Here is a 20,321-nt window from a genome sequence, read left to right as displayed (position 1 = left end):
GAGTCCATCCAGGGTCTCAGTGCAAATGAATCAGTTGAAAGGTTCCTGTTGTCTCTCATAGCTTCTAAATGTCCTAGAATACCAGATAGGTAAAGCTAAAAACCTGCCTATTTAGAGAAATTATATTTTTTTTCAATTCCAGAAGCTAATGGCAACAACCCAGAGTTTCAATCTGCTGCACTGAAAGTAATGGGCTCATCAAATAAGCATCTGCTTTTGCACCTAAAATATTTCTTCTGATTAAGCACTCAAGGTCTCAGGATTTGTGTGTGCAATGAGTATCTCTTTGCTATAGACCCAACTGTAGGCAGATTGATTCACAGTCTGTATTTGAAGAATTCCACAATATCCCATTCTATTATATGTTCTAACTGCAATGTTCTTTCATTTGAGGAGCCTACTTGTCTATGCAAATAATGAAAATAATTACTTTATAGTACTTATTGGTGACTGATGAGAAGTGCTTATCAGTCTGTCTTCTTCCTAATTGTATCAATGGATACAACTATTAATCCTAGGGTACTACCTCTCCTTACCAATCTTTTCCAAAATTCCCAGACTATTGCTATTCCAACGACACTATTACCATTAGATATTCTTTGCCTACTAATGCTAGGACAGAAATATTTATAACTTACAGATAGCTCTTATCTTTAATTTGAAATTCACAGCTTCATGTAGCATGCTGACTCTTTCAGCTTGGGTACAAAGCAACCTGTAGTCATGAGGATTTTTCTGTCTTCAAGGCAAAGAATATATACATACTTCCTTCCAGTACAAAATCAATATGAACCCAGTTATTTCTGAATAAGAAGAGAAGAGTTTGTGCTTTGACACTGATAACAGATGGAAATTCTTGCTCAAAGCAACCACTATGCATTTACAGTGGAACTTCCCTTTCTCATGAGCTCATATACCTGTAAACCTGAGCTCATTCCCATCTGTAAAATTACTGCAGGAACTTCCAGAAGCTAATTCAGAAGAATTATGTGGAATGGAAACAGGAGGTGTGTTTATTCCACTTTTGCTTTTGCATTCATAAATTTAGAAAATATTATTTCACATCTTGACATTACCATATAACTTGGACCTGTAGTACATCCCATGTAATAGGATTCCTGGCTTTCTGATTAGGGAAATCCCCTAGAGCAAAGCCTGCTTTTCCTCGTGTAGTTATCTGTGGTGATGAACCAAAATGCTCAGTCAGACATCTAGGTAAAAATGGTCTTTTTTTCTGTAGCTGATAGACTTGTCTCCTGTTGGCAGCAGCCAGTCCCTGGGACATGGGGACACCCATTGGCACTGCAAGTTGTCTGCTGCTGGCTCAGTACCTGCAGCTCTTTCAGCTCCTCTGTAATGGCATCTATGTCCCTCAGGAGGCCCAGAATTTCCTGCATGGTTCCCAGGGATTGTTCTCGTCTCTGCAGCTGATCCAGGAGATCCTGCCATTGCTTTGAAATGCTCCTTTGCCTGCAAAGGAGGAGAAAGAAATTACCAGTTTGGGCCAAAGACTTTGGGCATCACTGGAGGATTCTCAGTGCTTGCAGCTTTAGAGGAGCTAAATGAGCACACATGACTCTTGACACCAGTGTAAGAGGACAGGCCAGGAACACAAAACAGGTCAAAAAATGTTACTGCAGAAATTTTGACTAGCACATCAACTGTCATTGACTTCCTAAAATTTAGACATTGTTTTTAAGGATGTTCATAAAACATCCTTTTGTTTGCTACAGTGCTTTTTCTTGATACAGTGGAAAGGCTTGGAAACAAAGAAGTGTTCTTTTAATGGCTGCTTAAAGTAAAACATTAATCTAAACCATATAATGAGTTATAATCTGATCTCATAGTTTGATTTACTCTTTTAAAACTGTTATTCTGAGTTTTCACAGAGGGTCTTGATTTTGTCAGAATTTATAAAAGCATTAAAATACCATGAGAGAAGTTATTTGTATGGCATTCTTAGATACTCCCAGACCAGGTTATATAATAAACTGAGATAATCAGAGAATTTATAATTTCTCAATATTTGCTCCAAAATGGAGTTAATCTGAGAATACCATGCCTTAACCAATTCATATCTCCCCAAATTGCAGACTGAAATAGAAATGTGTTGATTTGGGAAAAAAATAGTATCTCTCTAATGATTTTTTGATGCCAGGCAGAATATTTGGTAGAAATTGGTAGGTGTATTTTCATATATAGCAAAAATATCTTAAAAATATTTTTCACCCCAAATTGGTCTGAGGCTTTGATCATTCAAGGAAAAAAGTTAGAATTTTGAAGAAGAGGAGTTTGCTTTATCTGCTGAAACTGTTCACAGGTAGAAGAAATTCCTGACTCATTCTACTGAATGAGTTCTACTCATGAGGAGCAAAGATAGGATTCACAGTCATAATTAATCTCCTTCCACCACACCATGGAATTTCAACTAAAATTGACCTCCACCACTCCAGAGTTTCTCGGCCATCACTCACTTCTGCAAGATTTGATCTTTGCTGTGGTAGTTCTCCTGGCTGATAACGGAGGCCATTTCACCCAAAGCTGAGAAGCGCTCCCTCCTGGGCAGCACATCGGCCACAATGGCTTCCAGCTTCTTACTGGCAGCCTCCATCCTGTCCACACTCTCTGGCCAGAAGTCCTGCTTCCCAATCACTTTCCTCATGTCTTCCAAGTAGGACTCACGCAGGGCTGCCTTCTTCAGGAACCTCTGGGCTAGCTGCTCCAGCCTTTCCAGCCTCAGCATCTCCTTTTGCAGCGCTTTTCCACGGTTGTGCTCTGACTTTTCCAGGATGATCCAGTGCTTCTCCACATCCTGAAGCATCTTCCCCTCTGGGGGCAAGTAGGGTCGTTGGTTGTTGGCCCTCTGCTTGGTCCTGATGTTGAAGAGATGAGCTTCAATCATGCCCTTCTCTTGGTACTTGGGGGGTTTCTCCACCGTGCGGAAGGTTTTAAAGTTGGCCATGAGCAGCCACATTTCCTGAAGAGAGTTGGGGAAATGACGGTCATCCAGTTCCACCACCTTCTGTTTAATCCATTTCAGGAGGTCAGAGACCATCTGCTCATACTGAAGCTTCAAGTCATCTATCTCCTTCAGGAGGAACACGATCTGTGATGGGAATATAAAATGACAAGCCACGTAAGAAACAGAATGAAGCGTGGTGGGTGAACAGAAAGCAGTGTCTTCAGCACTCATCACATTTTTATACTGATATGCTGATAGCTGTCACATCTGAGGCTAGGTGAAATGCCAGAACAGCCTTCCATAAAACACAGATAAATCAATATTATTTAATGTTTCATTTCAGTTTTTATTTAAGAAAACATTTTGGAATAAACAGCATGGTTCACATTTTTTATTTCACATTTGAAAAAAACCCAAATTTTTTTACCAGTTTCATTCCTGAACCCCAAATGATTCTAGGCTAATGTGTAACTACACCCTTTCAGCTTCACCACTTAGGATTTAAGAGACCACCTGACAAGATCCTGGTTCTTTCACATGCACACAGCAGACTGTGATCAAACAGTTCCCTCTCAATCTCTCCTGTTGGAACTGTTTCTCTTTATTAAAATCACTAGAAAACATTTTATGGCCAAACAGGACTTTGGTAAGGATGTTAACTCTGATTTAATACTAACTTTTCAAGATCTGTTTCATTTGTGGCCTGATCTGCCTTTATTTAAAGTTCAGGTAATACTGGAGCAAACATCTAGATTTAAATCCCTAATGAAATAAAAGGTGTTAGAATGAAATCATTCTTTCTTTTCCTTTTACATTTTCCCCATCTTTGTCTTTTTACTTCATATTATTTTTTTCCTCAGCCTAACTTAGTAAAGATGCAGACCTTTACTCCTGCAAATGTCAGGTTTAGTGCTGAACAATGCTGTCTGCCTCTATCACTCTCCTGAGTTTGCCTGCCCCAGCCAGGCAGATTAGTGAGGGAGATGGCACTGAGAAAAGACCCAGTCCTTCCAAGTGGTAATCTGCTTTTGCTTACCAGAAAGCATACTTGGCAATCACTAGGTGCTGCAGTCTTGTAAGAGCAGTAAAATAGCACCAACCTTTAGTGCAGGAAAAGCAGCCCTTGACATCAGGGCTCCCTTCTGAATTTTCTGCCATCGTATCCAGTTCCTGCTGAAAGATCCTAGCAAATGCAGATCTCAGACCTCAGATGGGAGAGGGAAAGGAGATTTGCCTTCCAGAGCTGTTTCTCTCTGCCATGCTGGTCACACACTTAGTCTGAACTGAAAGGCTTCCTTGACACATTCAGGCTTCCCTCCCAATCCTATTAGTAAATTCAGAGCCATCTATTTGAGGGGTCTAAGGACATGAAGAGATTAACATCTGTTTCCTTCTCCTTCTGATTGTGTGTGTCAGAAATGCAGGAAGATGGGAATGTAATATTAGAGACAGGTTAAAAATAGGGAAGAAGTCAAAGGGAGAAAAAGAAGCAGGTAAGTGGAGAGAGAGAAAAGAAGGAATAACTATAACTATGAAAAAATGGAAAAAGCAGTGGAGCACCATTAGAATTGAAAAAAGACAGAGTAAGCAAACTGCTTATTCACAAAATACAAAAGTTATGGACTGCTTGCTCCTTACAGTTCCTCTAATACCTGCTTGTGGACTCAAGGACTATTTCATGTTTATCAAGAGATAAATAATGTTTCCTTGCTAAAATCCAGTGACCCGTGTGTCGAGCTGTGAAGTCCTACTGCCCATTCTCCTCACTGATGCCCAAACTTTGACTGAATTCCAAGTCCTGCTCTCATCTAATGCATCTCTCTGGAGAACATGCTGCTCTAATACATATCATCCTAGAGTTTCTCTAGCTGGAAGGGATCCATAAGGACCACTGAGTCCAACTCCCTGCTCCTTGCAGGACTACCTAACATTGGGTTTTCTGACAAAGAGCATCCTCCAGACACTCCTTCCACACTAACAGCCTTGGTGCTGTGGGGAGCCATGCTATAGGATCATCTGATCCTTGACCCAGGCCACGTTTTTAGCTGACCAAACCCTGCTTTGCAAAACCTTTTCACCTTGTCACCACCAGGGAAACCTCAGTGTGGATTTTCGTTCCTCCCTCTAAGCAATGTATTCCCCCTCTCAACTGCACAGGCAGCTCTCCAAATCCAGATGTTCATAAGACCCATCCTGGATGTATAGGTTTTCTGCAGGCTACTTCGTTTGTAGTTTTGTCAAAACAAGAACAGACTTCTCTGGAGATAGAAAAGAAATTCTCTCAAGGGAAGTGGTCTTCAGAGGAACAACTACAAAATTCCTTCAGTTTTCCATCAGTGCGGTACAAGGAATTTTTAATAATAGCTCATGATTTTATGTGAGGTGAATTGTATGTGGAAACAGAAAAAAATCCCTTAACTTAGCTAAATTTAATTTAGCTAAATTTAATAAAAAAATTAATAAAAATTCAATAAAAAATTTAAAATTCAGCTAATTTAGCTAGCATTCTCTCAGTTTTATTTGGTGGTGGTGGTATTAAGTTGTTTTGGTTTTGTTTCATTTGTTTGGGCTTTTTGTTTGGTTGGGGTTTTTTTCATTTTCCGCCTAAGGAGTTAGAAAGAAAGGATGAGGATTTTCAAAGGAAATCAAAATCCAAAGTAGTTCCATAGAGGAAGAAATCCTCATTCCTATTAAATGAGAAAACTGTTGATTAGGTCTGCTGTTGCCTAGTCTTAATCTTCTCCCAGTATTATTGAGATCTCTATGGCTCAAGCTGCCTCGGAACCATATCTGTTCTCAAACAGAAACTGTGAGGACAAGAAGGGATCGATTTTCAGTGAGATAATTGCAACCCTCTTGGAGATCAGAGAGTGTCAGGTACAAGGTACAAGCCTCAAGGTACAAGGACTTTCAGATGGCTGTGCCTTTTGATTGGTTAAAATGATCCTGAAGTTGAGCTTGCACAAAACTTCCCACACTTCCAAATTAAATTTAGCTTTACCTTTTTAACTTATAACTTCCAAAGATAGCAATGCACTTACTTTGTTAAGTCTCTTTTGTATTGTCTGGCCTTGTTTCAGTCTGGAGAAGTAGTGGTAATAGAGTGACACATAAGTCATGATGGATCTCTCGTCTGGATAGGGCACTGCCACATCCTCAGCATCAAGCAGCTTGCTGATTCCAAACTCTTTCTCAGCAACATCAAAGGCATTGTTCAGGTTTTTAATGGGCTGGTCCTGCCTCAGTGAACTATAGTGGATAAGATCAGGCCTGGGCAAGGAGAAAAAGAGGGCATGGAGATGGAGGAAGATTTATGTTTGTAGTAAGTTCTTTCAGATCATAAACCATAAACTGTTTATGAGACTAAGTTAATAGTCATGTAACTGTTAATGTTATGTGACATAAACGCTGGAATTACTTTGACCCTGAACTTCATTCAAGAGCATTGTCCCATGCCCACATAGCAGGAAGAAAATTGTTTTCTATGAAATTGAATTACCACTCCCAGCAAATATCTGCCCTTATTTCTCCTCTTCCCTAGCAGGTGAAAACCAAAGCCCACTAGAGAGACAGTTGTGAGAAGGGAGGTGACTCCCAGCTGGGGAAGTTCCACAACCCCACTATGGTATCCCCCATAAAATATAGCAGAACTGTTGAGAACAAAGAAATGTTCAGGGTTACCATAGGTGGTTTCTCCCCCCTGCTTTTGGCTATTTCCTTTACTCTTTTTCGAAGGGACAGAGAATGGAGAAAAAAAGAGACTGAGAAGTTGCTTACTCTATTACAATTGAACAGGAAGATATACATGCTCCAAAGTTCATACAATAAAACCACTGCCTGAAGGAAAAAATTTAGAAAAAGAGCAAAGGGAACAGGGGCTGAGACAAAATGGGCAGTACTGTTCAGATACGTGATATTCCCCTGGAAATTCACTATTATACCCAGCTAAAGGAGCTTCCAAGCAGGACCTTTCGGTCCTTTCTTCCAAGGAGAGAGAGAATTTAAGAAAGAAGAGTCTTCAGTGAGAAACAGCAGAGAGTATCTGACAGTTTCTTGACAAAATCTTGTAATTCAGACCCTGGAACAACTTGTGTCAGAACTAGAAACAGCAATGAGCAACTCTGCCTGAACTGATCCATCAAATCTTACCTGTGAGCATGTATGAGTGCATTGAAGGCCAGCCCATCACTCCAACTTTTGGAGAAGTCCTTCACACTCACATTGGAATAGCTGGCAGTTTTATGCTGACACCATAGCAATAAGGCTTCATTGGCAAAGAGAACATCAGCTCTACCTCCAAATTCTTCCTGTGAAGAGAACAGGGAAAAGAAAAATCGGTGTCAAAAATATATGAAAATATTATCAGTGAGTTTATGCTTATGTTCCCAAAGGTCACTTGGTATTACTTTTCAATTCAATTCCCCTCAAAGCCATGACTTACAGACTGTATCTGTCATAAAGTTAGAAAAATTTAACATGAAAATAGAAGTTTTCTATTAAAAATAAAAACTGAATTGAATGAATGCAGAAACTATAAGGTGAAATGTAGGTGCTGAAATTTTTTAAATGTTTCTCTTCTGTAAGGTCTGTAGAAATAAGGCACAAAGGAAAGTTCAGGTTTTTTGCATCCTTAGCTGTGAAATAGAACTCAGAAACAAAATATGATGTATTCAGGTCTAATGTCAGAATTTATTGACTTTGATTTCATAACACCTTTATAGAACCTTGTTTTTCATGTTTAACTACATGTTAAATAAGTTTAAAAAGTATCTGCTTCTTCAGAGCAGTGTCATGGGACTCAAATCTAGAGAGAACTGTTGACAGAGAAATTCAACATGAAGTCAAAAGTCGGTAAAAAATTTGTAGAAGAGGGTGAAGAACATGGATGCTTTTTCTATCTCCAAGTCACTGTTTTGTCCCCTTGGAAAAAAACCCCTACAATTGCACAAGCAAAAAGACAAAGATACAGTTTTACCTTATCCAGTTTGATAGATGAAATCTGAAATCGAAGTATGATGATCCAGATAAGGCCCAGGATTAAGGTTCTGTCACCATCTACGATATTCTCAGGACCAATCACTTTTACTTGTACCTGCTAATAAACCAGGATCTGTTCAGCATAAATGCTCTGGTGTCCAGCTCTCAGTGGAACAAACTGTTACTGGAGAGGATGCTCAGGCCCTTTTCTTAAGCAAAGAGGTTTAACATTTACATCTCTTCACCAGTCCACAGACCTGCAAGCTCCTGTATCAGCTCATGATGAATTTCAGCAAAAGCCTGGCAAAGGGATAGTGGTCTCAAAATTTTCAAGGTCCAATACATGGTTTTTGAAAATTGGTGGTTAGGGAGAGGAAAGAGGAACATTTCTTTCCTCCAAAGGAGAAGAATATTAGCTGTTTCTAAAACATATTACTCAAATAACAAAGAAACTTAAATTATATATTTTTTTATAATAAAATCCCTGGCCTGTCTTCAGAGGATATTATGTTAATTCATACTAGAGGGGGAAACCACAATGAACATGATGCAACAATTAATTAATAACATATATAAACTGTTGTGATCTCTAATATCAATATTAACTTACCTTGGATTTCAGAAATGTGATGGCTTTGCTGTTGTTCTCTAGAAAATGCACTCTCATCTTTCCTTGGCTTGGTTTGGGCAAAGCTTCTCCAGAGAGCAGCTCCAGGAGTTTCATGAGAGAGATGCCATCCTTCAAATCTGTGTAAATATCTTCTATCTCAATCTTTACCTGTAAAGACCAGCCAGGCAATACAGACTCCAGCTTAACATTTGGCACAGAGAACCCTCTACTTCTAAAATGAAGCAAACAACACCTTCTTGATGCTTCACTCAGTCTTCTCTGTGACAGTGCATATATCCACAGAGTGGTGAGTCTTAATTCAGAAAAAATTGATTGCAGGAGGACTTACATTAATTATGAAAGGAGTCTGAAGTTAAAAAAAACCCCAACAACCAAACAAAAATGCAAACCCACAATGGAGTAAAAAAGGAAAAAGCAGGAGATTTTGAAAAATAAAAAAAATTGAGCATTTTCAAAATCAAATATTTTGGAAATGCTGACATTTTTTATTCCAATTCAAGTGAAGCTTTTATTTTATCAGAATAATTCTATTCTGAGCTGTGCATTTCATTTAAAAGTTGAGTTGAAAATCCCATTCAATGACTCATCTTATACTCCATAGTCTCAACAGAGTTTGTCACGTCCTGCTTGGACCTGCACTACCACCCAAAGTCTCCATATTTTTAGCCAGAGTCTCATACTAAGTGAAAGGTTAGGATCATTTACAAAAATGTGCTTTATTGCTGCCAGTAATGAGGTCACCCAGCGCCTAGGTGATACAACACGACACAGTCTGTACTCTGACCTAACAAGAACTTGCTTTGGGCGTTTCCTTTTGGCCTTTGCCATCTAGAAGTGACATTAAAACCATACCTAAGAATAAACCACACCTAAGAATAAATTACTGTGATTTTGAAATTACAGTCAATAATCTTTTTAATAAAAAAACCCGAGAGAGATAAAGAAAGAGAGAAAGAAAAAGAAAGAGGGAAGGAAGGAAGGAAAGGGAAGGGAGGGAGGGAGGGAGGGAGGAAGGAAGGGAGGGAGGGAGGGAGGAAGGAAGGAAGGAAAAAAGAAAAAAAGATAGAAAGATAGAAAGATGAAAAGAAAGAAAGAAAGAAAGAAAGAAAGAAAGAAAGAAAGAAAGAAAGAAAGAAAGAAAGAAAGAAAGAAAGAAAGAAAGAAAGAAAGAAAGAAAGAAAGAAAGAAAGAAAGAAAGAAAGAAAGAAAGAAAGAAAGAAAGAAAGAAAGAAAGAAAGAAAGAAAGAAAGAAAGAAAGAAAGAAAGAAAGAAAGAAAGAAAGAAAGAAAGAAAGAAAGAAAGAAAGAAAGAAAGAAAGAAAGAAAGAAAGAAAGAAAGAAAGAAAGAAAGAAAGAAAGAAAGAAAGAAAGAAAGAAAGAAAGAAAGAAAGAAAGAAAGAAAGAAAGAAAGAAAGAAAGAAAGAAAGAAAGAAAGAAAGAAAGAAAGAAAGAAAGAAAGAAAGAAAGAAAGAAAGAAAGAAAGAAAGAAAGAAGCCAATATGTTTTTAAGGGGAATATTTACATGTTAAGGGGGGGAAAGGACAGACAACAGGCATGCACTTTCTAATTTCTGATCAGTTACTAATTAGCTTAAGAAATCTTTTCTCCAGAGAAAGAAAATAACCCTAGAAGTGTAAGAATCAAGTTAGAGAGTGTTTAAATCTCTGCTGTGTATGGCACAATGATTTACAACTTGCTCCACTGATTATCTCCATAAAAAAACCTCCCTGTTTAGTTGCCAACTTTATTCCTTCCTGCATATTTAATAAAACTTAAAATTCTGCCTATGATATACTACAATGAAAAAGAAGTTAAAGCTGTTATATTCTGTGACACTTCTATAGACGAAGAATAGTTCAATTTGAATTTGTAAAAAGACAAGCTTCATATATCTGCTTTATGTCTCACCCAGCTGTTGTTTTAATAGCTTTGTTGCCTTGTTCTTCTCATAAAGATACCAGTCACAGATAGCCTAACAAATTCAATCCAATAGCATCCTCAGTGCTAGACTTGAAGCAGTCAACAGTATAATTGAGAACACTGCAGTGCCCTGTAGCCTGATCCAATCACCTCAAAGTTTGCCTTGGAAAGCTGGGACTAAGCTGCCAGGAAGACCCAGATAAGCTCTGCGCTGTCTCTACCGTATATGGTTTGGAAAGCTCTCACAGGCTTTGCTCCCCAGACATTTACGATACGAGAACAAGTACATTGCAGGAACTTCAGACTGGCATTTTTATCTCTGAACTTGGAGGCATTTTTAAAATAAGAAAGTATATGTCCACAGCAAAACAGAACTGATTTCCTACACCATAAAAGCCTAACTTTCTGCAGGTGGCAGAACAAGAATGTGTTTTACATTTGTTTGGTCCTGTTACGAAAAATAAATTTGAAAGTTTGTTGTGCTTTGCATCTGCCTTTGTACGAATCACAAACTTAAAACATTACACTGGAAAAACACATCTGCTACTGAAACAAGGTGATGAGCAACAGTGGACCCAGTGGCATGGTCCTGCTTGGTGTCCCCAACATCTGTTTTCATTACTATCTACTACAGACTCTAGAAAAGTGAATTGTTTTGGATGGTATCATTCCTTTCTGTGCCACAGCTACATCATTCATGTCTGAAACTTTATCTGCAGTAAGTCTGGAGACTGGAATATGCTGGCATTACCTTGCACACACATATTGACTGCACACTGGCTCTGAAGATTTTTTGAACTCAGAGCTACAGAAAACAAACTGGTCTGTACTTGCATGGCAGTATGTCTGAAATTACCAAAATTAAAGCTACTTTTTCAGGTCCTTTGAGCAGCAACTTGAACTGAACTGATCGGACAAAGCACAAAGAATTTTTGCCCAGGCAATTAAGAATTTAGCATTGCTTGGGGAAACCCTGACATCAGATAATTTAACCCTGACCCTGCAGATAATTTATTTACAGGATAAGGAAGCAAATAAGGATTTTTCTCTGAGGAGATCACCAATGTACAATGGACATCACAATATGATGGGGTTATACAGTCTACAAAATGAACCTTGATTTCAGAGAAGACTGGTACCATGGACAAAGGAGACAGATGGGAGGTAAAAGATAGAGGATGGAGCACTCTGGTTAGTCAAATCCTTCCTTGCTTGCATGTGACAACATTCAGGAAAAAATACATTAAAAATAACATTAAAAAGTGGGTACAGTGGGTAAAATAAAATAAAATAAAAAAACCAGAAAAAATCTTCAAATTGAAGGAGCTACCCACATTATTCCTGGAGAAGACGTTGTTCATCCAGTTGGTGAAGGTTTTCTTTTGCATGGACATACGCTGCTCCTGCAGCTTTTTGATATGATCTTTTTCATATTCCGTGCCCATGGTCGCCTAGGAAGCCAGAAGCCTCAGTAAGCTGCTGAGTGCTGAAGAGATCTGCCAGGCCACCTGCAAAAACCAGCCACATGCCCAGTGTATATAGGAAATCCAGCACCAACAGGTACAGGACTCAATACCACACCCAGTGTAGTACCTTCATTTCCTTTTGCTTGCACTTTGCACTTCAATTTCACCAATTGTATTTTTAACTTGCTTGATCTCACCCTTTAAAAATACATCTCTAGCTTTAGGATGAAAATGTGACATGTATCTATGCAGCTTTATTTTCTTGTTCTCAGCCTCTACCCAGTCTCCTGGATCCCATGAGGGCCACCTCCACCTGACAGCCATCAAAAACCACCAGAAGAAGGAATCTGCAAATCAGCACCAAAATGAAAAAGTGTGTTGTGTTCTCTGAGGACTGGTTGGGATTCTGTCCTTGGCTTTCAGATCACAGTATTTCCAACAGAAATCAAAGAGCTGCTTAGAAAGGAAATGGAACCACCTGGTTCCTTTCCTCTCATGGGTTCAGTTTTTGCACTTTTGTCACAGTGAGGATGGTGACACAGGTCCATAATAGCATGGAAAAGGTCCTAGCCTGGGTGTCAGGAAACTTTATTCCTCTTCCCTGCTCCTGTCTACCTCATCCATACCAGTGAAAAGTCGGGCTTGTAATTCCTCACAGTACCCAAGATAACTATTCAGAAAGATTAGGAAGGAGGACTCTTGCCTTTAGAGTCTGTGACACAATAAGCTGGATGTCAGCTCAGCTGAATAGCTCTTTTGAAGACACTTGGCTTACATTGCAAATTGTAACAGCAGTGCCTTGCTGTTATGAAGTCAAGAAGATTATTTTTTAAAAAGTTAAAAAATCAGCATATAATTCATGGCTACAGACACTTTTAGAGACCAAACATCATCAGCTTGAACTACTGCCATAATTATAAATCTTACCTGGATATCAGCCTGGCTGGGAAACCAAGAAACCTGTTGTAGTGATGGAAGAAAGAGGTGTCCACTGCTGTCAACCCACTGCAAAGAGAGAAAAGAATGAAAAATTAAAACATCTGAGACACTGTGAGAGTGTGGAGCAGTGTGACATATTTTCCAAAATTCTATGCTTGGTTTGCAAAGGCAAAGTTCTTAACAGTTATGGGCTTTGTACCCACTTAATTCATAAAACATGAAATACTGAGAAAGAAAACGTTATCTGTCCTAGTATGAGAAGACAGCAACAAGGAACCAGCAAGAGCAGCCACTGCAAATGGGAAAGCCCTTACCTGATAGCTTTCCATGCTCTGATTAGTGCTAAAAAAAATTGCCATTTAACAATATTAAGGGGTGTGGAAAGTGCAAAAGCAATGATTTGTTACTGCATTTTTTGTTATTTCTTTTTGGGGCAGATATTTCCTCAGAGCCTGACTTCCTCAGAACAGGGTCAGCATTGAAGCCTGGTGGTTCAGCAACCACACAGGGAAGGGTCATGACTGTAATGAAAGCCTAATGAAAAGAAGAATTTAACAAAATCTGAAATAGAATTATGGAGAACATTCTCTCAACATTTTCTTATCTTGTGGGCTAGTTCAGCACTGCCTACTTTCTCCATTTGAAGAGCAGATATTCAAAGAATTGCCTTTTCCTGCTGGAGAGGTGATATTAGCTCACTCCCATGTAACAACCCATATCATAATGCCATTTCTGAGTTTGCCAAATGCTTCTCAGAACATCTGCAGGCTTTTTTTTTTTTTAAGGATTCCTATCCCAACACTGCAGTCACCCTGAATAACGATAGAACTGGTTTCATTTAGGTACAAAGGAAGATTATTTGTTGAGCTACTGCCTCACGTAACAGCTCATCTGTTTCACCAAGTTAGACATGCTCCCTGCATGGGGAGATGGTTACCTAAAGGACACATCTATAATAGATTATCTGCATTTTCAGGATGCATAAATAGTGCTAGGAGCAACAACTAGTCATAGTGGTACATCACAAGAAGAGAAAAGATCAAAAAACATTAAAAAAATGGACTTACCCATTTTGGAGGAAGTCCTTTCTGACATTCAGCAGCTGGTTTTTCTGAAGAATGACTTCCACTGGATCCACTCCTACATTCACCTCACTGCTTTAATGCAGAGTGACCTTTGATTTCAGAACAGAGACCAAGTATTTATGATCTACCTATGAACCTCTCATCTGATCTGAAAGAAATTAACCCATCAGGACACAGTGAGTAAATGTTGTCACTGGCCATGTCCAGTTCTTATGCTCAGAAATAATATATGAAAGTCACCAAAATTGCTATAAACCAGTTGAAAAGTCATACATAGCTCTGAGGCTCTGGTAAAGAGCATCTTGCACGATTGAACTGGAGGTTCTGCCCTTCTAATGAAATTCTTACCTGGAAAATTGAACCTGACAATGGACTCAGGAAATGAAAGCACGCAGAGAGTACAAAGATCAGGGCGATAGCCAAGTGGTTAAACTGGGACACAGCAAATGAGAAGGTGAAACTGTGAAGTGTTAGGAATTTGCTCAGCACTGCTTTGAGGACACTTTTGTGCACAGATACCTGCTGCTGGTAGGGCAACTTGAGTCAAGCCTGGCAGTGCCAGCTGATTCCAAAGTTTACTATTCATGGACCTCTCATTAATAACAAAAGGAAAAATAATTCTGGTGACTTACATAGATAGCAGGGAGTCCTTTCTGGCCTTTACAAGGTGACACGTGCACAGGACACATTTACCTGGCATCATTGCCAGGAATCAGAAAGTTGTTGCTGGAAATCAGTACTACAAAATGGGCAGGCATCTGAAATCAGAGGCTGTAAGGAAAGATATCAAGCTCAGAGCGGAGGTAAGGGAATAGCAGTGTTTTCCATTTTAGAAAGTGTAGTTTAGCTAGCCTCCAAAAGGGACAAGAGGAAATGTAAAAAGAAATTAGGAACCCACCCAAACTCAAGATAGATAAAATTTTATCAGTAGATTCTGTGTCTTCAAATGCACACTAGAGAAATATCCTATATAATGTCACATAAAACGACTAAAAATTAATTAGCTGAATATTTTTATTACAGGTATTCCTCAAAATATTCCCTCCAAATTCCTGGACTCATGTCCTGGACTAGCCAACTAATACTGTAAGCTGTTAGTTTAAATCTGGCACAGGTTGGTTTGTGTTGAGAAAATGTCCTTGCTCTTTTCAAATAGAAGGCAGGGGACCAGTGGGTGAATTGGTCTGGATGCAGGTATTCATCCTTATTGCAAGTTAATTATTATCCATATAGTAAAATGTGCAAATCACTCTCTTTGCTTTTTATGATGATACAAGGCAATCAAAGATATGGCATAAAATTTCACTAACTCCTGAATATCTATATAAAGTTCAAAGTTAAATGGTGGACACTTATGTGACAGCGATAAATAAAGCCATTTCCTCAGTTATTTATATCCTAACAAAGTAAGAGGAAGGGCACAACAGTATTTGCGTGCAGTTTCCTGGAGGGATGAGGAAAAAATCACCCATCAAGGATAATTATGGGCCCTCTCTTGCTGCCTTTGCAGAGGAGGAAAGCCTTTCCACCGACCTCAGGAAGAAGGGCCCAAAGAGCACCCTTCCCTTGCCTTGTTTCCAGCCTGAAGTGATTTTCCATGATGGCGCATGGGTTTCTTTCTTTCCTAACAGGAAGGATCCTGATGCCAGATCCCCTCTACAAAACAGCCCCCAGTAAGATGTGTGAGGATTTCTTACCACCCTTTCTTATCTGCCACAATCTTGTTCTGCTTACGGGGAAAACAGAGACTGTGGAGATCAAACAGACCTCAGGCACAAGCAGCCTGTCCCCAAAACTCCACAGCTCCCAGCCCATCCCCCCTGCTCCTCCCCTCCTGGCAACACCACGTAAATCGAAGAAGGACATGACACTTATTTCTATTTGAATTCTTTTTCTTAAATGTCATCATTGTCCCCCTCTCATAACACGCATGTGAATTCCCAGCTCCTCTCTAAGATGGGAAGAAATGTTTAATTCCCGGGCCATAAAAAGCCTGGAAGTGGCAGCCACAGGGAGGCAGATGCTGAGTTTGCTGCTGTCACTCCCATCCCGATCTCAGACGAGGGCTGGTCACCACGAGCTTCCCCGGGGCAGCACAGGCTGTGCTCCCCGGCAGCAGCGCCGGCTTCCCCTCCGCATTGTCATTGCCCTCGGGATGGAGGAGCCTGCCGGAGAGGAGCACACACACACACACAGCTGGGTGCCTTCCTGGGCTAGAGCATCCCCACCGAAGCCATTTGTAGCTGACAGCCCTGTAACTCGATGAGCCCGTCACTGCACCGAGCTGCCACAGCCCCGCTCGGCGCTGCCGCTGAGCAAAGCCAGCTCCGATTTCACAGCCCTGTGACCGCAGCATGCCTGCCTGCCTTCGGGTGGGGCCGAGTCTATTCACAGGGCTCCGGTGAAAGGTTTGGCACCATCCATCACCCTCCGTTGCGTAAGCTGAGCACACGCCTTTCTGAAGGTACAAAAAAATCCTGCTAAGGAGAGGGTTCCCCAAATCTCAAAGAAAATAAGCATGTTAAATGTAAACACGTGCATGACAGCTCGGCCCTTTATCCCCCACTGTTTCCAGCCATGATACTTCCACAAGTAAGAGTCTCAAAACATCTGGAGATTGACTCCAGGGGTATAAAGGCATCCCCCTCCTGGGACTACAGTCTTGTAGCTCACAATGTGCCAAGCAAGCAGAGAAATCATCCTGCTGCCTGGGGCCAGCAACCTGGGTCCCACAGGTGGCCCTTTCTCTCTGCCACCCTCCCCAGTGCCAGCAAACAGCTGATGTTCAGTTTCATCAACCCAGTGTGGACACAGGGGAACTGAACCATGATCCCAGAATGTTTCCTAACCACATCCAAGCACATTCCTGCCCATGCATTACGTGTCATTTAGACCTCACTGGGGCACAGAGGAGCCATACTTTGGATATTGAGAACGCTGGAGAGGAGCAGAAGAAGCCGTTCACTCATTTGGGAATGGAATACTAGAGCGGAAGGAAAGTTGGGAGGAGTTAGTCAAAAGCAGCTGAGGAGAGGCATGGCAACCTCCAGGTCAGTCTGCAGAGATTCCCTGCATTCACAGCCCTCTCAGCTGAACTTCTGTCCCTAAACAGCCACGCATTTCTCTCAGCTTCTTTCCCCAAAGGACTCCAGCACAGCACCCCCAGGCACCCCCTTGCCCTGCCCCTACATACCTGCTGTCACCAGCCACCCCGGGATGCCACCCACCTGCAGGCAGCGGGGTCCACGCTGGATGGAGCTTCTCCTAAAGCTGGGATCTGACTGGGAGGATCTAACCCGGCATCCCAAGATGCTGGGTTGTTCTAAACCTCAGCCTCCTCGTGCTCTAGTCTAAACTAGAAGTTGCTTTTCTCTTTGAATAGTTGGCTAGCAGCGACATGACATCAACAGGGAGCAGAACTCAAGCAGAACAGTCGAATTACATCATCCAAAGGAGCTGGAGCCCCTCGCTGCATTTGAAAAAGACGACAGCTTAAAGCAAAATCAGATGGATTTATTTTTCCTGGCATGGAGAAGTTCAGGCATCTTTTTGAAACAGAAAATATATGTTTGCTTGTTTAGTCATGAGTTAAAGACATTTTCTCCTTGGAGCTGTTTATATTATCTTGAAATTTCCCTTCTGTTTCTGAACCTCAAATAGTTAACATAAGAGCTTCAAAGGCTTTTTGAGATGAACACATGGGACAAAGGACTCTCAGTCTCTTTCCATTTCATACAAACATAGATAAAAGGTTTCAAGTGAAAAAATAGCCTTAATATTTTGAACATGAAACTGAAACTGGGCCTTAGAAACCACCATGTTGGCAATGCCAGATCTAACTAGCGTATTTTTATCATTTAAATGAGATATTTCCATTTTTTTCACTGCGACTAATGAAGGCTGTTGCATGAGAGTGAAACTTTTTATTCACAGCTGTATTTTAGGGGGTTGTTTGTATATTGGACTGATAAAGCACTTATCTCCATTTGTTGATGAAAGAAAACTGTGGGATTCACCTATGGAAGTGGCTCCCAGCACCCTCAGTGCCAGAGCACTGCACCTACCCCCAGGGACAGTGCACACCGTGGTGTACTCCCAGGTTTTGGTCCTCACCACCTTGACCAGCAGATTAGTGACTACAAACCAGCCCAGCCATCCCAACTGCCTTGTAAAGGTGTTCAGTCATGTGGAATGTCTGAAGGTCATTGGCAAAAACACTGTATAAAAGTTTAACAAAAATGTTTAAACAGTTAACATTAAAGGTGCGAATTTTTGTAGATGCGAGCTAAGACACGGTAATACAACATGAATAAAAATGGCAATCACTCTCCATTGTGGGCAAAAATTGCCAAGCCCTGAGCTTACTGGTTATACTTACATTATTTCTTAATTTCTTACTTTCAGACTAGACACAAAATAATGCATTTTGAGAATAAACCCACAGAATTGTCTGAAAAGGGAATCACTAAGCATGAGCAGCATGTTTCAGCAGTTCCTTGTTAAAAAATTGAAAAATGGTGAGCATAGAAATCTTACAGTATACCTGAAATACAGCACCTGGTGATGGATACATACCATTCATGAGCTATTTTCACTACAATGAAATCTTCAGAGCTCCAGACTGAAGTGGAATATGGGCTGCTGAGCTAGCAAGACCTTGGAAGGAACATGGACAAGCTGCATCTCAGAGAAAAGAAAAGGTGGGAAAACAAGTTAGATGCGGCATTAGTGAGCTTCCAGTATTCACTGGACCAGAAACTGAGCCCACAGTCCATCAGCAGGTGCAAATCTGTGCTAGCATGAAGTCTTCCAATGGGAAAAGGGAGAGGAGTCTGCCTCAAAACCATGGCTTCCATCCATATTTTTCCCTCAGATCAAAAAAGCTGCATAGATTCAGGACTTCTGAACATACTGGTGAAAAACCACCTCATCTTCCTGACTGTGTTTTGATCACAACAGGTGTTTATTTGGTATGGATATTTATTTCCAGCTCATTGCTGTGATCCCTGAGTGAAGGAAGGCCCTTTCAGCAGATGCATTTGTTCACCTGTCTGAGCAGGGCAGGGCAGGGCAGCCAACCTTTTCTCCTGTGTTTTCCTAGCCAAGTCAGGCAGGCAAGCCCTGGGCCAAGCCTTCAAAAGGTCCTCTGCACTCACAGCATGACCAGGTCAGAGAAACCCAGAGCAGTGTCTGCTCCAAAGGCCTTACAAATGCACCAGATATGGGAGCAAATAAGGTTTGGAGAAAATAAGTGGCACCCCAGTTTTTTCAAGGTACTCTTTTTCAAGGTTAGTACTGGCACCTGAGTTAAAACATAAATGTTTCAGAGTCCATGCTGGTAGCATGGACACTTGTCTCTTTTTCCTATTATCCAAATACAAATTGTGGATTAGGGAGAAAAACTGCTGCAGTGTGCTGTAAATATTTCAAAGTCTGAAATGTCTTATGTGCAGAGGATGTAAAACAACATTCTATTAAAACCCCAAAGAGTGACCCCTCCTATCTCCAAACACCACGAAAACCCCACCTTGTTCAGATTATTTTTTACTTTTATAAGGAGCAGCTCCAGCAAGTCCCTGCAGTTCAAGCTCTAGGGAGCCTCCAGGAACCCACAGGTTGTTTGCAGGTGGAACACTTGATCTCATGTGAACATGGTGCCAACACACAGGAACTCCACAGCAGCTGGAATCTGACCACAGTAGGAGCCACGGCTAAACTGCAGCATCCTGATGGCACAGATACATCTTTGGAAATGCCTCAGGTAAGATGTGTGCATAGAGAAGAAAGAAGGGGCAGGAGGATTAATTTCAGCACCATGTTACAATGAATGTTCCATTGATGCCATTGGTTATCCTCAAGTAGTGGGCAGCATGGTGTGGAAGATGTCTTTGGATTTTTTGGGACCAACACATCAAAGTGCTTTTTGCTAAGCTGCTATTCAATCTACTCTTACTTTTCAAGGTTAGTACCCCCACTGAAGTTAAAAGTACCACCTCTCAGATCAAGTTTCAAACTTTCAATCCATACAGGAAGGTTTAGATTTATGTTCCACACTTGACTTTACAGTACTTCCACATTTAGACATTAGGAAGTTCCAAAATTACATTCTGCTATAACATGCTAATTACAGAGATGTGCTGGAGGATAGTGGGAGTTTTTTTAATTCTTTACAGATAAATTTAATTCTGGAACCAAGCCGTGGCACAAGCAGTAATTTTAGCAACAAGTTCAAGGGCACAGAAAAGAAATAGCCAGAACCTATTATGGATACATAAACTGAGGTGGGAAAATCAGCAGCTTGCCAAATAGCTACTCTGCCTATGAGCCTTAAGTAGCAGGATT

At 40.7% G+C, this 20,321-nt stretch overlaps 1 protein-coding gene across 1 annotated transcript in view; it reads right to left on the bottom strand.

The window, feature by feature from the left end:
- The window catches only part of SPTBN5 (spectrin beta, non-erythrocytic 5), a gene marked incomplete at its 5' end in the record, with an annotated part of 89,660 nt that extends 77,726 nt beyond the window's left edge, over window positions 1–11,934 (bottom strand). Inside the window, 7 exons of the mRNA XM_084207130.1 lie at window positions 1,332–1,470; window positions 2,475–3,106; window positions 6,004–6,232; window positions 7,112–7,269; window positions 7,938–8,057; window positions 8,550–8,717; window positions 11,824–11,934. Coding sequence (XP_084063256.1) covers window positions 1,332–1,470; window positions 2,475–3,106; window positions 6,004–6,232; window positions 7,112–7,269; window positions 7,938–8,057; window positions 8,550–8,717; window positions 11,824–11,934 — 1,557 coding nt within the window. The remainder of the gene's footprint in view (window positions 1–1,331; window positions 1,471–2,474; window positions 3,107–6,003; window positions 6,233–7,111; window positions 7,270–7,937; window positions 8,058–8,549; window positions 8,718–11,823) is intronic.
- Window positions 11,935–20,321: the final 8,387 nt, after the last annotated feature.

The sequence above is a fragment of the Fringilla coelebs genome (assembly GCF_963513975.1).
Source record: "Fringilla coelebs genome assembly, chromosome: 6".
Classification (NCBI taxonomy): domain Eukaryota; kingdom Metazoa; phylum Chordata; class Aves; order Passeriformes; family Fringillidae; genus Fringilla; species Fringilla coelebs.
Note: the sequence above shows the minus strand (reverse complement) of the source record. Positions and strands in the feature narration are given on the sequence as shown.